Genomic DNA, 20,363 nt, shown 5'->3' with positions numbered 1-20,363 from the left:
TAACTGGTTTCCATGGATTTTCGTAAAAATTGGCTTGTTCCAAGACAAAAAATGAAAGAGTTGTCAGAACGTTCAATCTGTGAGAGTACAGCTTTAAATACAAATTATTTTTTCTTCGATGCTGCAAAACTGCTGTTGTTTACTGATGACTATAATCAATTGACTATGACATTAGTTTCAACGTAGAACGTGTCCATTAGAAAATTTGAAAATGAATTGAAATCTTTTCGATCGGGAATATTTTGCAGGACACCATATTGTTTTTCTTAAACCGGCATAAGAAGAACAATATTGTGTCTTGCAAAAAAATCCCGTTCGAAAAAAGACCTGTAAATAAACATCAGCTATTTTGCGGTTATCCAAATTGTATTTTGTCCCGACACGAGGACAAATATTTTCTGAAAGTTTGCTCGTGAAAAATGTATAGAATTGATATATCTTTAATAAAAATGCGAAGTCGACTTTGCAGGTTCAAATCTAGGTTAAGCAAATTCAAGAAAGAAATATGGGGGAATTCAGAAAAAAAAAGAATTTTGCATAACCAAAAAAAAATGTGCAGGCGCATTTGTTTTGTAAGATTTTCGATTTTTACATGCGGCAAATCCAACAATCAAATGATCAACTTGTTGTGGCCTGTAATAAACAAATGCTTTTTAAGAATACTTCTAAAACCAAAACATTTGATTTGTTTTTAAAAAATAATACAGCAACAAGAGTATGTTTTGACATTGTCATGGTTTTTCTGAATATCTCATATGTAGGGAATAGTCAGTTTGAGTTTTTCTAGAAAGGGCACATTGCTTTGTGTCTTCCTTTTGGATTCATCTAGAAATTCCCCAGTCTTGGTAGCCTTTTTAAGTATATTGGGTCTTTTTATCCTACCTTCTTTATTATCAACTGTTGAACTATCAGCTGAACTTGCTGTCATCTTGGCATCTAATCTTGGCTTAGCATTTCCATTTCCTTCATCACCTGAACTGTTTTGTTGAGTGGCTTGAAGATCCGAAGCTGGATTTGTTCCTGCCAATAAAGTAAACAATGAAATTGACAGCTTTTCAGGATACTTTAAACTAAGTTCAAGTTCCATGTTTATTGGCAACAGTCACTTATAGGGGTGAATGCGAGAGGGTTCTAAGTGACATTAAATGAAGAAGAAGATAGAACCTTTTCGTTTTCACCCTTTATATGTTTATAAACTTTATATTGTGTATGTCACCATGACTATGTTTTAAGTGGCATTTACTCGTACATGCAACAGTAATTTTCTGATATTTGTTTTAAAAACTATACACATAATCAGAATCTCATTGGTGTAGCTTCAAAAATAATAAAGTAGGTCTCAATGTCACAGGAAAGGACATCCAAGCACATAATTTTTGTTTATTTTTAAACTGAACATATGGTCCAAATCTAATTGCTAAAATTTCAAAAATAAGAAAGTAGGTCAAAAGGTCAAAGTCCGAGCGCTTTCAGACATAAAGATTTTCAAAGATTTCCCTGTATAAGAATCCAAAAAACTTGTGACCCCGGGACGGGGCCAGTTTTGAAGGGGCAGAATTTGAACAAGCTATGTAGAGGACAGCTACACAATGTGCAAACCAAATATCTAAGGCCTAGGCCTCATGATTTTTGTCAAGACAACTATTTAAGTGTTTTCTTGCAGCAACCAAAGTTCTGCATGGAATTCATTTCGTTAAACTTTTTGAAAGGGCACCATCCAAGGAACATTCAATGAGGTTTCATTTTAATTTGCCAAGTTGTTTAGGAGGAGATGTCAGTTGAAGCAATTGTTGAAGGACGCTGATAGCCGGACGGTGGACGATGAGAAAAGCACATCATGGGCAACATTTGCATTTTATGCATAATGTTATCTAAGTCAATTATTCAAGTGTGTATGGTCGTTAACTGTTGTATAAAGTCTCAATTCAATACATCATGTAGTTGCTGAGAAATAATTCTAAATGCATAAGTCAAATCATAAAGGGCAATATTTTGCATTATATAAAAGATGATAAGCATATTCCTTGGCTTAGGGTGTAAGATAGGTTTATCCCAACTCGAGTGTAGGGTGTTTTGCGGGAACAAGGTTTACCCAATTTCCGCAGTACACCCTGCGCGGGGGTTGGAATAAACCTATATTACACGAGCGGCTATTATAGATGCTTCTTTTCACTCCTCAATTAAACACAATAAGTAAAAATAACATTTTTCAATGAAACTGTTTTGAGAATAGTGAAAATATTGTGCATATAGATATGTGTTAATTGCTGGTTGACATGGATATGCGCGCAGCGATTAAGATTATGCAATTATTCAAATCGACCTTTATAGTTCTGAGGAGAGTGTAGCATTAGTTCCTGAATTGAGCTCGAAAGCTTTTTTATTGTGCAATTTGAAGCGAGAAGCAATTAATAAGAATTTTATATATTGCCACTAGACAAGGTTGCAAGTTTCATACGGGTACTTGTTTTATCTTGGCCCGTGAGCTAGATAAGAATTTCCAGCATGGCCACATTTTGGATCTACTGATCTGAGGTGGGAGAAAGAGTATATTTCTTCATTAAATAACTATGTTGTATAGTTGGGACCACATGTCTTAAGTTTCAAAGTATGCATGATATATTTCCTGAAATATTGACATAAACGTGTTATCATGCACAATCTTAATCATATTTTTTATTTGAATAGCGAAGGGCCATGATTTTGCCATATATGCAAAAAGAGTTATCTAGCATAGTTATTAGTAGGTTGGATGGATGAGAGCTGTTGTTTAAAGTCTCAATGCAATAAATTAAGTAGTTGCTGATATATTAGTCAATGTGTGCTAACAAGCAAATAATTTACCATAACCATAATTTCTGAGTTGAATATTAAAGGCCCATAATCAAATCATATTTTAAATACAGAGGTAGTGTTATCTTACTTCATTTATTAAGTAGGTTGGATAGTTAGGAACACACTAAAGTTTCAAAGATGTATATGCTGAGATAATGACTGAGAGATTATACATTCTTATATGCTAAGCCTTAACCTAGGTGGGACGCCTACAGTGTTAGTAGTATAGCTCTACTTATTCTTCAAATAGTCAGCTTAAATTGAAAGACATTGACTTTGAAGCCAAAACACTTCCACGGGTCCTCAGCCGGTCAATGGTAAGACAAATATCATTCCAATCTCTCGTTATTGCCATATAAATCTTTTTAAAAATGTTTACCATGACCATGACCGTTTAGTCTTCGATCTTGGCCAGCTATTTGTTTAAAGGGACTGTACACCAGATTGGCACCAAAAAAAAAGGTTTTCCGTAACGAAACTCAGGAAAATTATCTAATAGAACGTGTTTCGCTTTGATATTATAATTGTAAAGAGTACCAAATTGTAATAAAATAATGTGTCGGAGACCGGGTTCGAACCCGCGTCGCCAACATTGCAGTCCAGCGTCGTATCCACTGAGCTACGACGGCTTAGTCTACCTGGGTGACATAATTAAGCTATACACCTACCTAGGTATTATCACGTGATAACACCGACTAGCCAATCGCGCATAAGGAATGAATTCTACCTGGTAGACAAACCCAGTATTCTTTGTAATGGAAAAATACGAAATAAGTGTTGAACCTAAATAAATTGTAAATTATGTTGTACTTCAGTTAGCACGTTTCAATGCATTGTACACATCGATGCAAAGTTTATGTCAGTTTTCGACAATGTTCTTCTTTTTTCGCTATATTATCATACAGAGTACAGCCCCTATAAAGCAAACAAGTAATAATATTGGACGATTTTCTTTAGGGAGTGGCATGAAGTAATATATGATAACGTCTATATATCTTTTTCTATAATTAAAGGGCAACAATTCTTGGGTGAATTCAGTGATTTCGTTACTTATCGGACTCGTTCGAAGAATTATGCCCATACACATTCTGATCATATTTGATGCTGATTGGACAAACGCTTGAACAATTATTGATCGGACAAGACCAATTTTGGATAATTTCTATAGTTAAAGTGCAATAACTCTTAGGTGACAAATTCGATTTGGCAACTTATCAAACTTGTCTAAGGTATTATGCCCATAAACATGCTCACCAAATTTGGTGTTGATTGAAGAAATGCTTGTTATTGAAGTAATTGATTGGATAACCTACTAGATGCTGCCTGCCCATATGCAATAAGTGAAACTATAATAGGTCCTGTCCTGACAGTTGTTGATGTTGTTTACAGCTGAATAATTATTTGTTGTTTTATTATATTAAATATGCTCAACCTAATCTGGTAATGAAGGACAAGTTAAAGGGCGATAAGTCTCGAATGACCCAAACACTTAAGGTTGGTTATCGAACATATCCGAGATATTATTTCTATACACATTTTGACCAAATTTGGTGATGCTTCAAGTTATTTATCGAACAAGACCATTTTTTGGTTATTTCTATAGTAAAAGGGCGATAACTCTCGAATGATTGAAGCGATATGGCTGGTTATCAAAATTGTCCAAGATATTATCCCCATACTAATTCTAACCTTTGGTGATAATTGGACACTTCAATAATTAAAGGGCAATAACTCTCGAATTACTCAAGACAAAAGGCTGGTTATCGAACTTGTCTGAGATTGTATGCACATTCTGACCATATTTGTTGATGATGGACAGTTGTTGATCGGAAAAGACAAAATTTAGGTAATTTCTATGATTAAAGGGTGAAAACTCTTGAGTGACTTAAGTAATATAACTGCTATGGACCTTGTCCAAGATATTATGACCATATACATTCCGATCAAATTGAGTATTATTGGACAACGCATTTTGAAAATATCGATCGGACAAGACCAACTTTAGTTCATTTCTATATTTTGGTTGATAACTTTGGTGATGATTGGCCAAGGGATTCTGTAGTTATTGATCGGACAAGAATAAAATCAGTAAATGCTCTAATGAATGGGCAAGTGACTAGAGCGATATGACTGGCTATCAAACCTGTCTATGATATTATCCCACTACACATTCAGAGCAAATTGAGTGATGATCGCACAAAGGCTTCTACAGTAATTAAGCAGACAACATATTGGACGCCGCACGACCGCTGAAACCCGTACACTGCAGGCAAAACTATTATACCTCATTTTAATCATTTAAATCATTGTGTAATCATTTAATTGAGTATAATGTGATTTGATTTGCACTATTACTCAAATATGCTGCTTATCTGACACATTGACTTGTCCAACATATTATGACCATACACATTCTGACCTAATTTGGTGATGATTAACCAAAGGATTCTACAGTAATTAAGTAGACAACATATTTGACGCCGCACGACCACCCGAAACCCGTACACTGCAGGTAAAACTATTATTTAAAAACGGGTTTTTAAAGACAAATCGTATGAAACTGATGAAACCTACCATCCCTCAACAGTTGTGTCAACAATCATTTAAATTGAGTATTCTGCGATTGTAATTGCATAATTACTGACATGTACCTGCATTTGTCCTAGTGACTTTTCCCATTCCTGGCTGGTTTGTTGGATCCGTATTTTGATCTCCTGAGGGCTCAGCCTTTTGCTGTTTTACTGCTGTATCATGTTGAACTCCTGAGACCTCGTGACCAACACTTGGTGTGCCTTTAAGTTCATTGTCTCTACGTTCTTGTCGTCCAGGTTGATTAGGAGTGAGTGGACCTGGGACACGATACTTTCTTTTCTCATCTGTAAAATTACATGACAAATTGTATTGTACACGTTGTGCTAACCTGCACATATTTTGCATAAGACTACTCATTTTAAGTGTTTTGTTTTCTTTTTAAATGAGGCTTGGGGTCTGAATTCACATCATCATTAGTTTGAGTTTTAGACTCAGGCTAAAAATCATCTAAAATAAGTAAATTTGCTTTTCTGAGTCTTATATTCAAATTCAGACTTTAAAGACACTAATGTATATTTATTGTTGCATACTTAACATATGCATTGAAAATGTAATATTGTGTAATCTCTGTTTTTCACTGTTAAATCACTTTTACAAAAAACATTTATAAATATTGCGTATAGGTTTTCATGTTTTGGTTAAAATTTTCATCGTTAATGTTATCTATACGGGATATCGATGGAAATGATAAATAGTGTAAATACATGTGCAGTTATACTTAAAGATATATATCAAACAAGTTTTGTAAAATTTATAAAAAAAAAATCGCAGTGGTGATAGATATCAATTCTAATACCGTAGTAAACAAGTAAAATTGAGTTTGTATTGAGTGACACAAATTAGATATTCATAGACACTATTTTGATATTTACTTACAGCGCTAAATACATAAAAAGAAATTATTATATAATAGAATGCTATTTAATTATGACAATTCATCAAATACTGATAATACTAAACCGATGTGCATGGTTAGGCGACTATAAATTAATTGTAGATTTTCATCCCCGATTGTCCCCTCTTTTTCCAGCACAAATTTTATTCAAGCGAGTAACGTTTCAATTAGGGTCACCTTGTGTGTTGGTCCTGTTCGGTCTATGAACAGCATTTATTCAATCCGGCTGAGGTCCATCAAAACTATCACATGTAAAAAGGAGATTTGTTACGATTTCGTGGTTTGTCTAGAAACACATGTTGATGGTCCCTCATGCAACAAAAAAAACACCATAAAAATGAAAAATTAAATGTTAACCTATATTTCATGATAGCAATGTATTTCATCCAGAAATTAATTTATATTGACCTTTTTACACTCTTTATGTATCCAAAAATATAAAGACTTTAACATCTTATGTGGATCTGGTCAATGTTTTTAAAACGCCTTAGCATTAAGAAACTAGAGATTTTTTGAAAAAGGGCTTGTCCCCCCAATTCATTTGTCGTACTTGAGAAATAAATTAATTAATCAAAAAATACAAGAATCTAGAATTGTGCTCATAAAACATGGATTACCCCTAAACCGTGAGTTTCTCACATGAATGCTGTTTTAAAAGTGAGTTTGTGCTACGCACAGAGCAACGTTAAAATTCCGGCTGCTTTGGATTGTTTCTATGGTTTCTAAAATAATATTATAAAACGATGTAGAAGGAGTGTATTTTAAGAGAGTAAGAGTGGAATAGTGGTATAGGTGTCCACCTCTCACCCAAGAGGTTGTGAGATCCAACCCTACCAGGGGAGCAATCTCATGATATCTTATGTAATGGTACTGGTTTCTACCTAGGGAATGGACTTGTGCTAGAGTCTATTGTTTTCAGCTTTCCTCAAATTCAAGCCAAAAGATATTAATGTAAATGACTCCAGAACCAACCTCTTAAAAACAAAAGTTGTATCATACCAGTGTTCAGTGTACTCTGAGGAGTTGATGCTTGGGGATTTCCAACATGCATGCCTTCTTTTTCAGCATTCGCCCTGTCTGTTTGACTTTGGAGAGCGGCTCCAGGTGGACTTTGATCTTGACTTCCGGCTCTGCCATTCCCAGTGTCTGCATGAGATAATGCCTTACAAATATTTCCAAGCAAAGATGAACCAATATCCAATGTTTATATTCACACTCATTATTTGCATACTTTTTGTAGGTAAATCACACTTTTAAGACAATTAGACTAGTAAGTATAAAATTTGATGTTTGAACAGCGGCAGTGTCATTGACGTTACTTATTTCATCAATGTTACATACATTTGATTGCTTTATCACTCTTTGGGAACAGGTGTTTACTGCTTATCTCATTTTGTTCCACAACATTTGATATTGGGGGCGGATTGAGGGTGTTAAACAATGGGGTGAGCATTGGACACAAGTTTAAAAAAAAATCATTGAAGGATGGTAACATAAACAGAACAGATATGACAGTGTTACAGACAGACATGTCATTAAAATCCTTCAAGGGGTTTAGGAGATATGCAACGATCACAAAATCTATGGCTCAAATCTTTGATCTTGAACTGTGAATCTGACCGTTAGCCAGGCTGCTTGCCTGGAACATGAGTTCTAGACTTCAACTGGACATGGTGAATATTTGACCTTGAGTTTCATGAAAATCCTCCAATCGGGGTACAAGAATCTTTATTTAAAGTTGGGTATGTGTTAACAAGAAACATTTGCTCAATGAGCTATTTTCCGACATGAATAACAAACATAACATATCAAAAAAATAATAATGAGCTTGTGACCTGGAAATAAAAGTACAATGAACAAATATTGGAAAAAGTATTTACAAAGTATTTACAAAAGCATTTCATTATTATATTCATGCACACAATTACAAATAGTAAATTGGATTAGAACATTGAAAACAGCGATAACATCACAAGTTTTCCCTGCTGTATGGGCAATTCACACACATACAGTTCCATTAGTTGACATACCACTAGTTGGTAAAAAAAACTTAAAATTAATCTAGCATGATAGGAAAAATCTTTGGAATATATTGCTTAGAGGAGGTATGTTATTTATCATGTAATTTTGATATTACACCTACCACTGTAAAAGAATGTTAATTGAAAAGTAAACTTCTAACACCTGAATAAAAAACTTGCTGAAAGAAAAACACAAGTAGTTGTATGTGTTTGACAGATAATATATAAACTTATAACAGTCATAAAAAGATAGTAGCCCATGTTATTTAATTTGATAATTTGTTATTTTTATTCAAAATGTCTGCTAATTTTTTTTTCTGGTATTTAAATGCCATATCTTGTCCAGTGGGTGTAAGCAATACCACTGAAAACAAAACTCCTTTTCCGTTAAGACAAAGGGTAAAAGATATTCAGTGAAATAACTTATAATTCTCAATATCTTCTAAAAAAATTAAAGCAATAAGGTATTATTCGCACATTGAACATTTACCAGAGGTGCGGATAAGCCTTTTAAATTCGAGGTAGTTTTGAGAACACCTTATTTCCTTTGGGAGGCTGTTCCATACCTGACACCTGGCCTCAAAGCGGAAAGAGTTATTAACAAATTGAGCCATTCTCACAGTTTTAATGTCTGAGATTAAAATTAAATGTCTTAAAAGCTACAAGGTTTTAAAACTTTTTTGGGTGAGATACAATACAGACATTTGTAAGTTTCAATAGCAATGTATTTTTCTCTGCTCAAATGTAATGTTGGCAATTGTACTCTATGAAAAAGATTTTCACTAGTTGAGGTTTATTGAATCTTTTCCAATTTTTCTGTATTGGTCTTGTTTACTGTTTGTAGGATAGCTGTGCATAAGTGTGAGTGTACAAAGTATACAAAATCTAGAACCATTGAATATAGAATCTAGGTTCTGTATGTTATCTCAATGGGGTGTTTTAGCCAAGTTTCATGACAATCAAACCTTTGACCTTAATCTTTGACCTGTATTTTAAGCCTGCACGCACGTAATGTGGGCTCTGCACGGCATCCTTATGTAGTAAACATTGTTCTTGAGTTTGATGAAAATCTGTCAAGCTGTTAAAGAGAAACAGAGCAGACGCAAAATATATGGCTTGAGCCTCTGACCTTGAACTAAGATCTTTGGCTGGCGCATCTGGAATTAGGTTTTGCACTTAATCTTGATGTGGTGAGCATATGACACAAGTTTCATAAAAAATCCTTCAAAGACTTAAGAGAAATTGAGCAGACATGGAATAGTGACAGAGGGACAGACATCAGCGCTAAGAAAATCTCTTCGGCTGCTTAGCAATGGGGGTGGAAGGGGGTGGGTGTTAGGGAGAGACATTATTCCAGTGACATAATTTAAACTAAAATACCTTTAAAAAACCCATACCAATGTGAATTGTTCCCTGGATGTTTGTTGCTTTCAGATTATCAATAGCTTTAACTGGTTTGCCATTTTCTTGCTGTTTACGCAATCGTGGAGAAGGTATTGGTGTTTTTTTATCATGATTTCCTGGGGTTTTATCCACAGCCTCTGGATGATACAAACACAACATATTAAGTCTAAGTAATTTATTTATAATCCCTCATCTAAATGAGATATGACAAGGACATAAATGATGTTGTGAACATGTTGCTCTGCTTTCATCAGTATAAGAGGGACAATATACCTTTATCTCTCACATGTGTGCTTGGAGATACCAGGAAAGCAAGCAATTGCCAAGGAAGGCATTGGTTGCCAAGGAATTCACTAGTTGCTAAGACAACAGGTGGTTAACAATGAAGTTAGTGGTTTGCAAGGAGGTCCATGGATGTAAAGAAATGTATTGATTAATAGAGAATCAAGCCATTGATGAAGTCATTGCTTACTTAGGAAAAAATGTGGTTGCTAAGGATGTTGAAGATTGAAGGATGTCCATGCTTATTTATTGGAGGGATGGTTGCTAAGAAGAAAGCTGCTACTAAGTAAGGTCAATTCAACTTAAAATTGTTGCAAAGGAAGCTTATGATTTCTATGTAGGGTTGAAGGCTCTTTAATATGTTCTCAATATAAGTAAGTCTGTGTAAAACAAATGACCCCCAGACAGAGCCAACGTTGACACCAGGAGCGTGAGTTGATTACCTACCTTTAAATATGTAAGAAAACAAGATGACAATGCGTGTCAAATATCAGAAGGCTGTTTTGGAAAACAAATATTTTTAAAGATTTTAATAATGATTCCCTATTAAATCAATCTCAAAACTGACCATGCCCCCCTTGGGGCCATGATCTATATCAAATTACACTAACTGAAATATGTCTAAATCTGATGAAAAAATACAAGTAGAGAAAAATATGTTTTTGACATCTTTATATGACCCCAAAATGACCTTTTCTGGCAATTATTTAGCCCATAGTAAATGAATATGCACCCAAATGACTGCCTTAAAATATACATACATGCCATATTTTAACCCTATAGTTTTAATTGAACAAAATTTAATTTTAGTTACAGTGACCTTGACCTTAAACCGAGGCCTAATTATCACAAAAGTATTCAAAATAATGCTTTTTTGTAACACTATATTCCATTATCTGATAGTGTAATTTAAATTCAGTCAAAGCACATAACTCTGCTTAGCACAACGTCAAACAATATACACAATATGTACAACCTCAAATGCTGTTTAACATTCCTCTTAAGTTTCATGACTCTGGCTCATATCGAGATAGGGGTGACACAAGATTCAATGCTTTATAACCATTTTAACTGAGTTAATGACAATAACTTTAATCAAACTGGAGGATGCCACACTTTATCTCGATACCCAGCTTCACTTGCTGCTTAACATTCCCATAAAATTTCAACACTCCGGCTCTCATATTTTTCGAGATGTGTGAAACCTAAGATTGCATACCCTATATGATTTTTTTATCTCATTCAAGAGCCATAAATCAATACCTACTGGTTGCAGCCGTACAATCCAATATACTTTTGGAGATACACCAGACACAAAGTTCCATACCAAGTCATGCTGATATTTGTTTTGATTAGGCTAAAATTTCAAAACATATCAAATTGATATTTGAAACAGTGAAATATCATTTTTATTTCACTGATAAATCTTTATAAACCACCTGAAAGCATATCATAGATATAGGATATTTGGTGACTTCAGTGTAAGAATGTATTTTATTACATGAGTGTCATAGAAAGTAAAGTTTTCCGATGATCACGAGTGAAATTAATTATGATCTAAAACTGAAATCAACAAATTTTCTGTTTCTTTTATGCTTATTTCGGAGTTTTATTATTATTCGAAATACTCACTTTCTTAAAAATAATGTTTTTCTATGCTGCAACCGGTGGGACACCCCTCACACAAAATTATAGCTGATGACGTAGCTGTCAATTTTTGATTTTCGTTTCTTGGTGTAAAAATGTAATATAGTTTATTATTAACTGTGTATGTGCTAACATTTTATGAACATTAATCAAATGGAATTGACCAGATTTTGATATTATTTTTTTTTAAGTATTATGTTTTATTATGTACCTATCCACTAAGAATATTGTATTTTTTATATGTACTCGTATTTTAAGAAAGAAATGTTATTAAAAAGTGATTTTATGTTGATATTGAATAATACAATAAATCTAGTCGATGCACTACATTCTACTTAAAGAAATGTTAAATAATTTACATATGGGTAACCATTGATATAAATGTGGATAGCGTTGTATAACTTCGTATAGCTTTGTAAATATGGGTAAATTAAATAAAAAACACCAAAATTAAAATGACTTGCAAGGTACTGGTTTTGGTGAGTGTGTGAATAATTTATACGATATTATCAAAGTTGTTATTTGTTATTACTAATCGTTATTGGCGTAATTAAGTAAATTTTAGCTTTAAATGATTATTATTATTATAATGATTATTATTATTATTATTATTATTATTATTATTATTATTATTATTATTATTATTATGTACTTTGCAAGAAAAATTTAGTACAACCTGTGAAAACTATCTGGACTACTTCAAAAGAACATCAAATGTTTTAAATTAGCCCATGAGTTCTTTATTATATCAAAATGATAAAATACCCTCTGCTGTTGTTTTTTTTCAAATGAAAGATGTTTAAATCACCTCTTCGGTGAAAAGTCTAGAGTTCTATGAGTTGGTGCCACACAAGTCGGTAAGTTATAAATAATATAAGAATAATATAATGTATTAGTTGACAATGGAATGATAGGCATATGAAGTTATTATGAAATGTCATTCACTGTTTGGTTATTTTAATGTATGTGTTTAAAATTGTAAAATTTTAATTAGGTCACATAAAAACTGTTATTTTAATGAATAGTGAAATGAGTTATTTTTTTAATGATAACATACAGTAACAATTGAGTGTAAATGAAAATGAAAATGAATATGCCCGAAATTATAACTACTACAATCCTTTCCATTATGATCATTCAAGCGAGAATTTGTCACTTAGACTTAATAAAACTGTCACGATTAGGATTTAGCACCCCAGAGTGTCGACTTGTCGGACCGCATTTGGTTATGAAATTGTGTTAATTTGAGTACAAATGATGTTGAATTAGAGAACAATATGTGAAGTTATATAGATATCAAAAATCTTTTACATACATACATCAAAAAGACTATGTAAATCATGTTCGAATTACTTTATAATGGTTCAAAATAGCATAAACTAGAAGCAATCATTTAATCCTGTATCTTTTCTTGAAGGTATGAATTGATTTTGTTTGCTATAAACTGGAATGATGATGATGATGTATGGTGATTTTATATTCGAAGAGTATTTTCTGTTTATACTATCAAGTACATGTACATAAATTGAATACTCTTGATCTGAAACTTAACCAGAAATCTGTATTTCTTATCGCTGACCAATACAATACATTGTAGTTGAATACATTTATTTATTAGTGAAACTTTAAGACATAGTGTAATTAGAAACTTTGCTTAGCAGGAACTTAGACGATGTTTAATTAGGAAACAAAAATGTTTCCAAGTCTGGAAATAAAATGTTTCCAAGGCTGGAAATAAAATGTTTCAAAGTCTGTTTAATGCATATATTAATAGTTGAATACATTTGATCATTTGGGAGTATTATGTCATTTAATCAGTCATTCGATCAATCCATCATTAAATCAGTCATTCGATCAATACTTCATTAAATAAGTCATTCAATCAAATCTTCATTCAAACAGTCATTCGATCATTTTTTCATTCAATCTTTTGATCAATCCATTATTCATTTATTTATTCATCCATTAAAACAATCAATCAATCAATCAATCAATCAATCAATCAATGATACAATAAATCAAGACACAATAAATCGATCAAAAACTCATTCATTTTAATCTTTCATCCATTCATTTATTTATTCATGGATTTGACTCATTTCGTTCAGGCTAATCAATTGAACATTAACTCACTCATTCACTCACTCACCCGCTCACTCGTTTACATGGGCCATGTGGTGTTGCCTGGATGTAGATGGATACTTTTCTATCTGCAAATGATAGTAAAAGGCATTCATCTTTAACTTAACACTCTTAAAAATTATAAAAATATTATTAATATATCAATTATGATACATAAAATAGTACAAAGAAATTAAAATAACTCATAAAAATTCATTCAATAGTAAAAAATTCCAATTTTTTTTCCTGGTCAGTCTTTTCTGGCCTGGTCAGCCTTTTCCTTCTATTTCTATATGGTCAGCGCTTATATCAGCCTTTTAGCATGACCCCGGGAAAGGACACCGATGATAAGGCTTCTAGCATACATAATACTTTAAGACAATGAGACTTCCGGTTTATTCCTATTTATCGTAACTAGTAAAAAGCACTACATTACAGGCAAAATATATTGATTGGTGCGTAAAATCTGTATAGAACATCATATTATACATTCTTTTATGGGCACACAGTCAAAAGACAATGTAGTCTCTTTATTTTAAGCTCGAAGGATAGGCATGTTCACATGGCTAATTGGTGTTCTGGGGGTTATGAACTCTCTGTTGTAAACATTACCATGTGATGGTGTTTACATTCCTAGCAGCTTGCTTGTAGCAGACGCCTCACTATCAAATTAATACTGTAGTAAAGTTTGTATTCCACCAGTTTTAAGCATATCCAGATTTATTGATAGATATCTTCAGCTTCTTATGCTACATTTTCAATCTAATTGTTTTCTATGATATTAACACTTTTTCCTTTTGAAGCGTTAATTAATAATTTGGGTGAATCCTTCTCAGGTTTAAATATGTAACACTGTACCGAGATTTATGGTTCCGGAGTACTGCAATTCTCATATATGAAGTTTCAAGTCAATACCTCAAAGACGTTCCATTTTAGGCGCAAGACAAGATCGTCCGGATGCACACACACACACACACACACACACACACACGCGCGCGCGCGCGCGCGGGGGGGAGGGGGTAATAAGAGATGAACACTTTGCAATAATGTGCCCCAGAGTTATAACTTTGGAAGGTACGCAACTTTACATCGGTATTTATCTCTTTTCCAAGTTTCAATTAATTTCTTGTAAAAGTTATTTAGTTTTCTTCCTGACAAAATTTGGTTGCATTAAAAAGGAGAATTGCAAATACAGTATGTCCCTCTTTCAGTCGAAGCGGGGACACTATTATTTTTGTATGCAACTTTAACAATTGTTACCTAATATCTTGAGGTTTTCCAGATCGCCCCATCGGCCAGACACCTTCTTTGAGATATTCAGAGAAACAGCAAATAAACTGACCTTGAACGAGCACTTGTCCTCTTGTGCCCGACCTCTGGAATGTTACAACATTATTGGTAGAATGGTGCCAGCAAGAAGTGTACCATTATGAAAGTTTTCATTAAATGATTTTATTATCTGTTGTTCATATATTGTGTATTTAACCAAACTTTTAAAGATAGAAATATACTTGAATTTTGGAATATTTAAGCACCAGAACCAGTATAATGAAAGTACATGTACTGAAATATCTCTATATCATTCTGATCCTACATCTATATTCTTCAATGACTCTCTCTGTAGAATGATTACTTGAGTCTTATAGTCCAGCTGAACTTTGTTTGCTCTGTGCTGCCCCTGCAAAGCTTCAGGAACTGGGCATCCCTGTAAACACAAGATTTATATATATGTGTTGTATGAAAATACAGTCTTTGCTTTATTTAAACATGATTTCTGGAAATAACCCATTTATTTTTATTATGTGTTCAAATCAAGACACTTATATTTAGAAAATGCATTTTAATTATGCAATATATTGTGTTTTGACATCATGTTAGCAATGCCAAATAATTGTTCTTATGACGTTACGTAGGAGGAGTGGAATATAGCTGTATTGCAATAGTTTGCATAAGGACAAATGAATTTTGAGCAATGTATTGCTTGCTGATTTATGATGCCTATATAATAAGCGATGTTTGTCAAACATTATGGCCCCCTGAGTGCCATGTTGTCAGGATTACTTGGACAATTGAACAAAATATGCATGGACCAAAATGACAGCTGATTTGTCACTGACATTGGATGCCTTTGAGGCAGTTTCAAGATTATGATCATTCAAAGAGGTTGAGCAATAAATGTCTCCTTAATCAAAAACATAAACAAACAACTTTTATCATTCACACTTACGAATTAACCTTCAAATATGACAGTTTGTAATTCTGACACGCACAGTATTTTAGCGACATGCCTAAAAACAGTCATGAACATTTTCGCACCTACAACTCAATTTCGATAAAGTTCGACATAAGGAACAATGAAATTGTGTGAAATTCAACCGCAGGGTCTGAAAATGGGGTTGGACATAACGAAAACATTGTGAAAGAATAATCCGGACCGGGGAAAAAGTCGACACAACCAAAAAACGAGATATCCGACGTCGACATAGCCAGTTTGGACTGTATTTGCAAATAAAAATGTATCCTTTAAGCAGCAGGGAACAAGTTAACATGATGAAATTTTAATGATGAATATGAGTTATGACCTTGACCTTTGACCCTATGACCTCAAAATCTATAGGGGTTATCAATTGGTCAACCCCAACCTAAATGTCAAGTTTGAGGGCCATTGATTCAGGCATTGTCGAGTTATCACACAGACAACTTTTTGCATTCAAGGTCAATGTGACCTTGACCTTTGGCCTTATGACCCTAAAATAAAAAGGGGTCATCCACTGGTCAGGCCCAACCCCAAGGGTCAGGTTCGGGGGCCATGGGTGCAGGCATTGTCGAGTTATCACTCAAACAACCTTTTTGTATTCAAGGTCACTGTGACCTTGACCTTTGACCCAATGACTCCTACAATCATCTACTGGTCATGCCCAGCCTCCATTTTAAGTTTGATGACCTAAGGTCCAGGAATTGTTGAGTTATCACTCGGACAAACTTTGATCTACCGATGGAACGACCAACCTACAGACCGAACAACCTACCAACTGTTCAACATGTGCAAAGCAATATGCCCCTTCTTCTATAGCCTAGGAAAAAAAGTTGTGATGACAAAGGGGGGGGGGGGCATTATAAAGTTTATCAGACTAATGTAAGTACTTATACTATAACCACTTGCCTTTTCTGTCTATCCCACAGGTCAGTTATACTCAACTTTATTTTTAAATAAGGCCTTGTGTATTTACCTAGTCCGGAACTTGACATGTACAGTATCCGGACAGAAGTTGACCATCAGGTTGTCCTTGTCCACTTCTTTAACATACATGTTCACTAAAATCATACCATCCTGCAAACACACAACAGGAAAACAATGTGGAAATGTTTATTCAAGATGGCAGGTATTTTTTGGATGTGGTATTAATCTTATCTGACAGATTATACATTTCCAAGGAATGAATATAAATTATATATAAGTTTTTTGTTTAACATGAAAACTCACAGTTTCAGTGAAGGTGTGGTGGACATGTTGAAGTTCAACCACAGACTCTGAAATATGAACAGGTCAATTTCATGTAAGAAAAAAAGTTAAAGGAATTATCAATAAGCATTTATAAACAACTCATAGGAATATGTTGAAGAAAATTCAATAATTGGGTTAATTTTTACAATGCTCTGTTTTATCTGTCATCATTCAAAAAAATACTGCCTCTAGCGCCTTAGCAATTTGTGGCTTTGTCATTCAAAGGTAATTAATGTACTTAATACAATACGATTCATCCTTTCATTTATTCAATAACCTATAAAACAGGGTGCAAAAAGCTGCTGCAACATAAACAAACCATTTGTCTTTGAGGATCCCTCCCCCTACCCCCACCCCAGTGTGTGGGTGACAAAGTTCATGTTGGCAGTACTTGAGCCAGGTTAACCTTTCAGAGGAAAGGTATCTATAAACTCTTGCTCTTTATTAAGTTTGGTTACAATATGTCAACCCAAACTAAAGATATTTAGTTTCAACCAATTTTCTAGAAACAGTTACCTTGACCCTAGGGGTCCAGAATGCAACCCCAGGAATGGTCTTTATTAAAAACACTTCCTTCATACTAAGTTTTGCATATGTCAACGCATACTTCAGACATTAAGGTTCAACTGTTTCTATTTTAAGTAACACTGACCTTGACCTCAACCAAAGGGGCCCCAACTTCAATGGAAAGGTTTCCAAAAACTATTCCTACAAACTGAGTTTGGTCATAATATGTCAACTGTAAATAAATATATTCTTTTTCAACAAAATTTCTTTTTTTAATTAACAGTGACCTTAACTATGACCCTAGGAGCCTATGAAAAAACACAATCCCTTTTCTATTTATAGTTACAGTAACTTTGACATTGACCCTACTGGTCCCAAATGCAATCCCATGAAAGGTATCAATAAAATATACTTAGTCTGGTCAAATATGTCAAATCTAACTAAAGATATAAAGATAAAGATACAATTTAACTGCTTTGTCTATTTTTAGTAACATTAACCTTGACCTTGACCTAAGGAGCCCCAAACCCAATCCAATTAAAGGTCTTCACAAACATTCCAGACATACAAAGATTGGTGACAATAATTATTGTGTCAACCCTAACTAAAGACATTCAGTTTCAACTGCTTTTCTATTTTAAAGGGACCGTACACCAGATTGGCAGCAAAAAAAAGTTTTTTTCTGTAATGAATCTCATGATATTTATTTAATAGAATGTGTTACGCTTTGATATCATAATTGTAAAAACAAGTATCGAATGTAAAATAAAATGGGTCGGAGACCGAGTTCGCACCCGCGTTGCCAAAATTGCAGTCCATCCTAGTATCTACTGATCTACGATGGCTTATTCTAATCGGGCGACATAATTAAGCTATAGACCCAACTCGGTTATATCACGTGACAACATCAACTAGCCAATCACGCATAAGGAATAAATTCTACCAGGTAGACATACCCAGTAATGTTTTTAAATGGAAAAATACGAAATAACTGCTAAACTTAAATAAATTGTAAACTATGTGGTACTTCAGTTAATTAGTTTTAATGCATTGTACACATTATTACCAAGTTTATGTCAGTTTTCGACAATTTCTTTTTTTTCTTGTAAATTGATCATCTGGTGCACAGTTGCTTTAAGTAGCAGTGAGAGTCTCAAACACAATCCCATGAAAAGTCAGCATTAGCTGTTCCTTTATACTAAACTTGTTCATAATAAAAATGTTAACCCAAACTAAAGTTATCCAGTTTCATTGGTGAGTTTGACCTACTATGTGAAAACCTGGTTAAAAATGAAAAATTACTGCTTTAGGGATAGTTCAAAACAAGTTCAAGTTTGAAGATTTTTTGGCAAAAGTGCCATATACCAGTTAATGCAATTTCAGACATAGTCATGGTGACAAACATGATATAAACATGTACAAATTTCACAAAGAGTAATGTTTATTTCCTGAAACCAATACATTTGGAATTTTTCCTAATTGATACAGCAACAAAACTTACATTATAAATGCTCCAGACAAAAAATAAGTATAAAATTAACAAAGGGCAATAACTCATAACATACTGTACCCAGAGTTATAGTTTCTGTGCACTGCACTTCTACTCAATGAGATCTATCTGTATATGAAGTTTCAAGTGAATACCTCAAAGGCATTTCAAGGTATGCTCTGGACAAAACTGTCACGATGCACACACAAGCATGCACATACACACAACTCACAAGCATACAATTACTATATCCCCTTGGCCTTTTTTGGGGGGGGATAACAAGGGTTGAACTTTGCAATTAAGTGCCCTAGAGATCTTGCAAGGTGCACAACTTCACATTGGTATCTATCTATGTTCCAAGTTTCAATCAATTCCTTCAAGTTGTTATTGAGTTCTAGTTCTGACAAAATTTTGTTGCAGAAAAAAATGAATGAGAAGAAGAATGACAAATACAGTATGTATCTCTTTCAGTTGAAGTGGAGACATAATTCATATTGTCTGCAACTTAAACAACTGTTACCTGTTCTCTTGAGGTTCTCTAGCTCTCCCCAGCAGCCAGACACCTTCTTTGTAATTTTCAGGTTAACAAAAGAAGGATAGACCTCGACCAAGCACTTGTCCTCTTGTGCCTGACCCCTGGAATGTTACAAAAGTATTGGTAGAAGGGTGCTGGTAAGTAGTGTTGTGACGCTGATCGATTATAAACAATTGATCGGAAAGGCCTACGTCGGCGACAATTGATAGTGAATTTTGTACAATCGATTAGAGAATTAAGGGACGTATTCGCTACCGACTAATTTTCTGTTCTAGTTATGTTTGAAATGTTAAGGCGTTTCTATGTTATCTAGTCATATTCTTATCAATTCAGTATGTCCCTTCAGTACCTTATTACAACTTTTCTTTGTAATTTAACTGCTAAAGGATAGGTTCTCAACTTCTAATGTTTGTGGTTTAAAAGTGATTTTAAAACATGTTTCTGTTTACTTTGTACCATATACTTGATGTAAGAATTGTAAACAAAATATAGAGCCTGTGATCCCATGTTCTTTATTAGTAACTTGCAAA

At 33.9% G+C, this 20,363-nt stretch overlaps 1 protein-coding gene across 4 annotated transcripts in view; it reads right to left on the bottom strand.

Moving 5' to 3' along the window:
* LOC128211084 (uncharacterized) overlaps window positions 1-20,363 on the bottom strand; it is a 60,341-nt gene that overhangs the window by 28,024 nt on the left and 11,954 nt on the right. For 2 of the 4 annotated variants that reach the window (XM_052915503.1, XM_052915504.1), the window contains 9 exons: window positions 19,819-19,934; window positions 17,282-17,328; window positions 17,028-17,128; window positions 15,431-15,502; window positions 15,058-15,173; window positions 9,724-9,884; window positions 7,322-7,484; window positions 5,487-5,711; window positions 883-1,020 (listed from right to left, as the gene is read on the bottom strand). In XM_052915503.1, coding sequence (XP_052771463.1) covers window positions 883-1,020; window positions 5,487-5,711; window positions 7,322-7,484; window positions 9,724-9,884; window positions 15,058-15,173; window positions 15,431-15,502; window positions 17,028-17,128; window positions 17,282-17,328; window positions 19,819-19,934 — 1,139 coding nt within the window. The remainder of the gene's footprint in view (window positions 1-882; window positions 1,021-5,486; window positions 5,712-7,321; window positions 7,485-9,723; window positions 9,885-15,057; window positions 15,174-15,430; window positions 15,503-17,027; window positions 17,129-17,281; window positions 17,329-19,818; window positions 19,935-20,363) is intronic. The other 2 variants (XM_052915502.1, XM_052915505.1) reach the window with 2 other exon arrangements.

Source organism: Mya arenaria, chromosome 12, assembly GCF_026914265.1.
Source record: "Mya arenaria isolate MELC-2E11 chromosome 12, ASM2691426v1".
Classification (NCBI taxonomy): domain Eukaryota; kingdom Metazoa; phylum Mollusca; class Bivalvia; order Myida; family Myidae; genus Mya; species Mya arenaria.
Note: the sequence above shows the minus strand (reverse complement) of the source record. Positions and strands in the feature narration are given on the sequence as shown.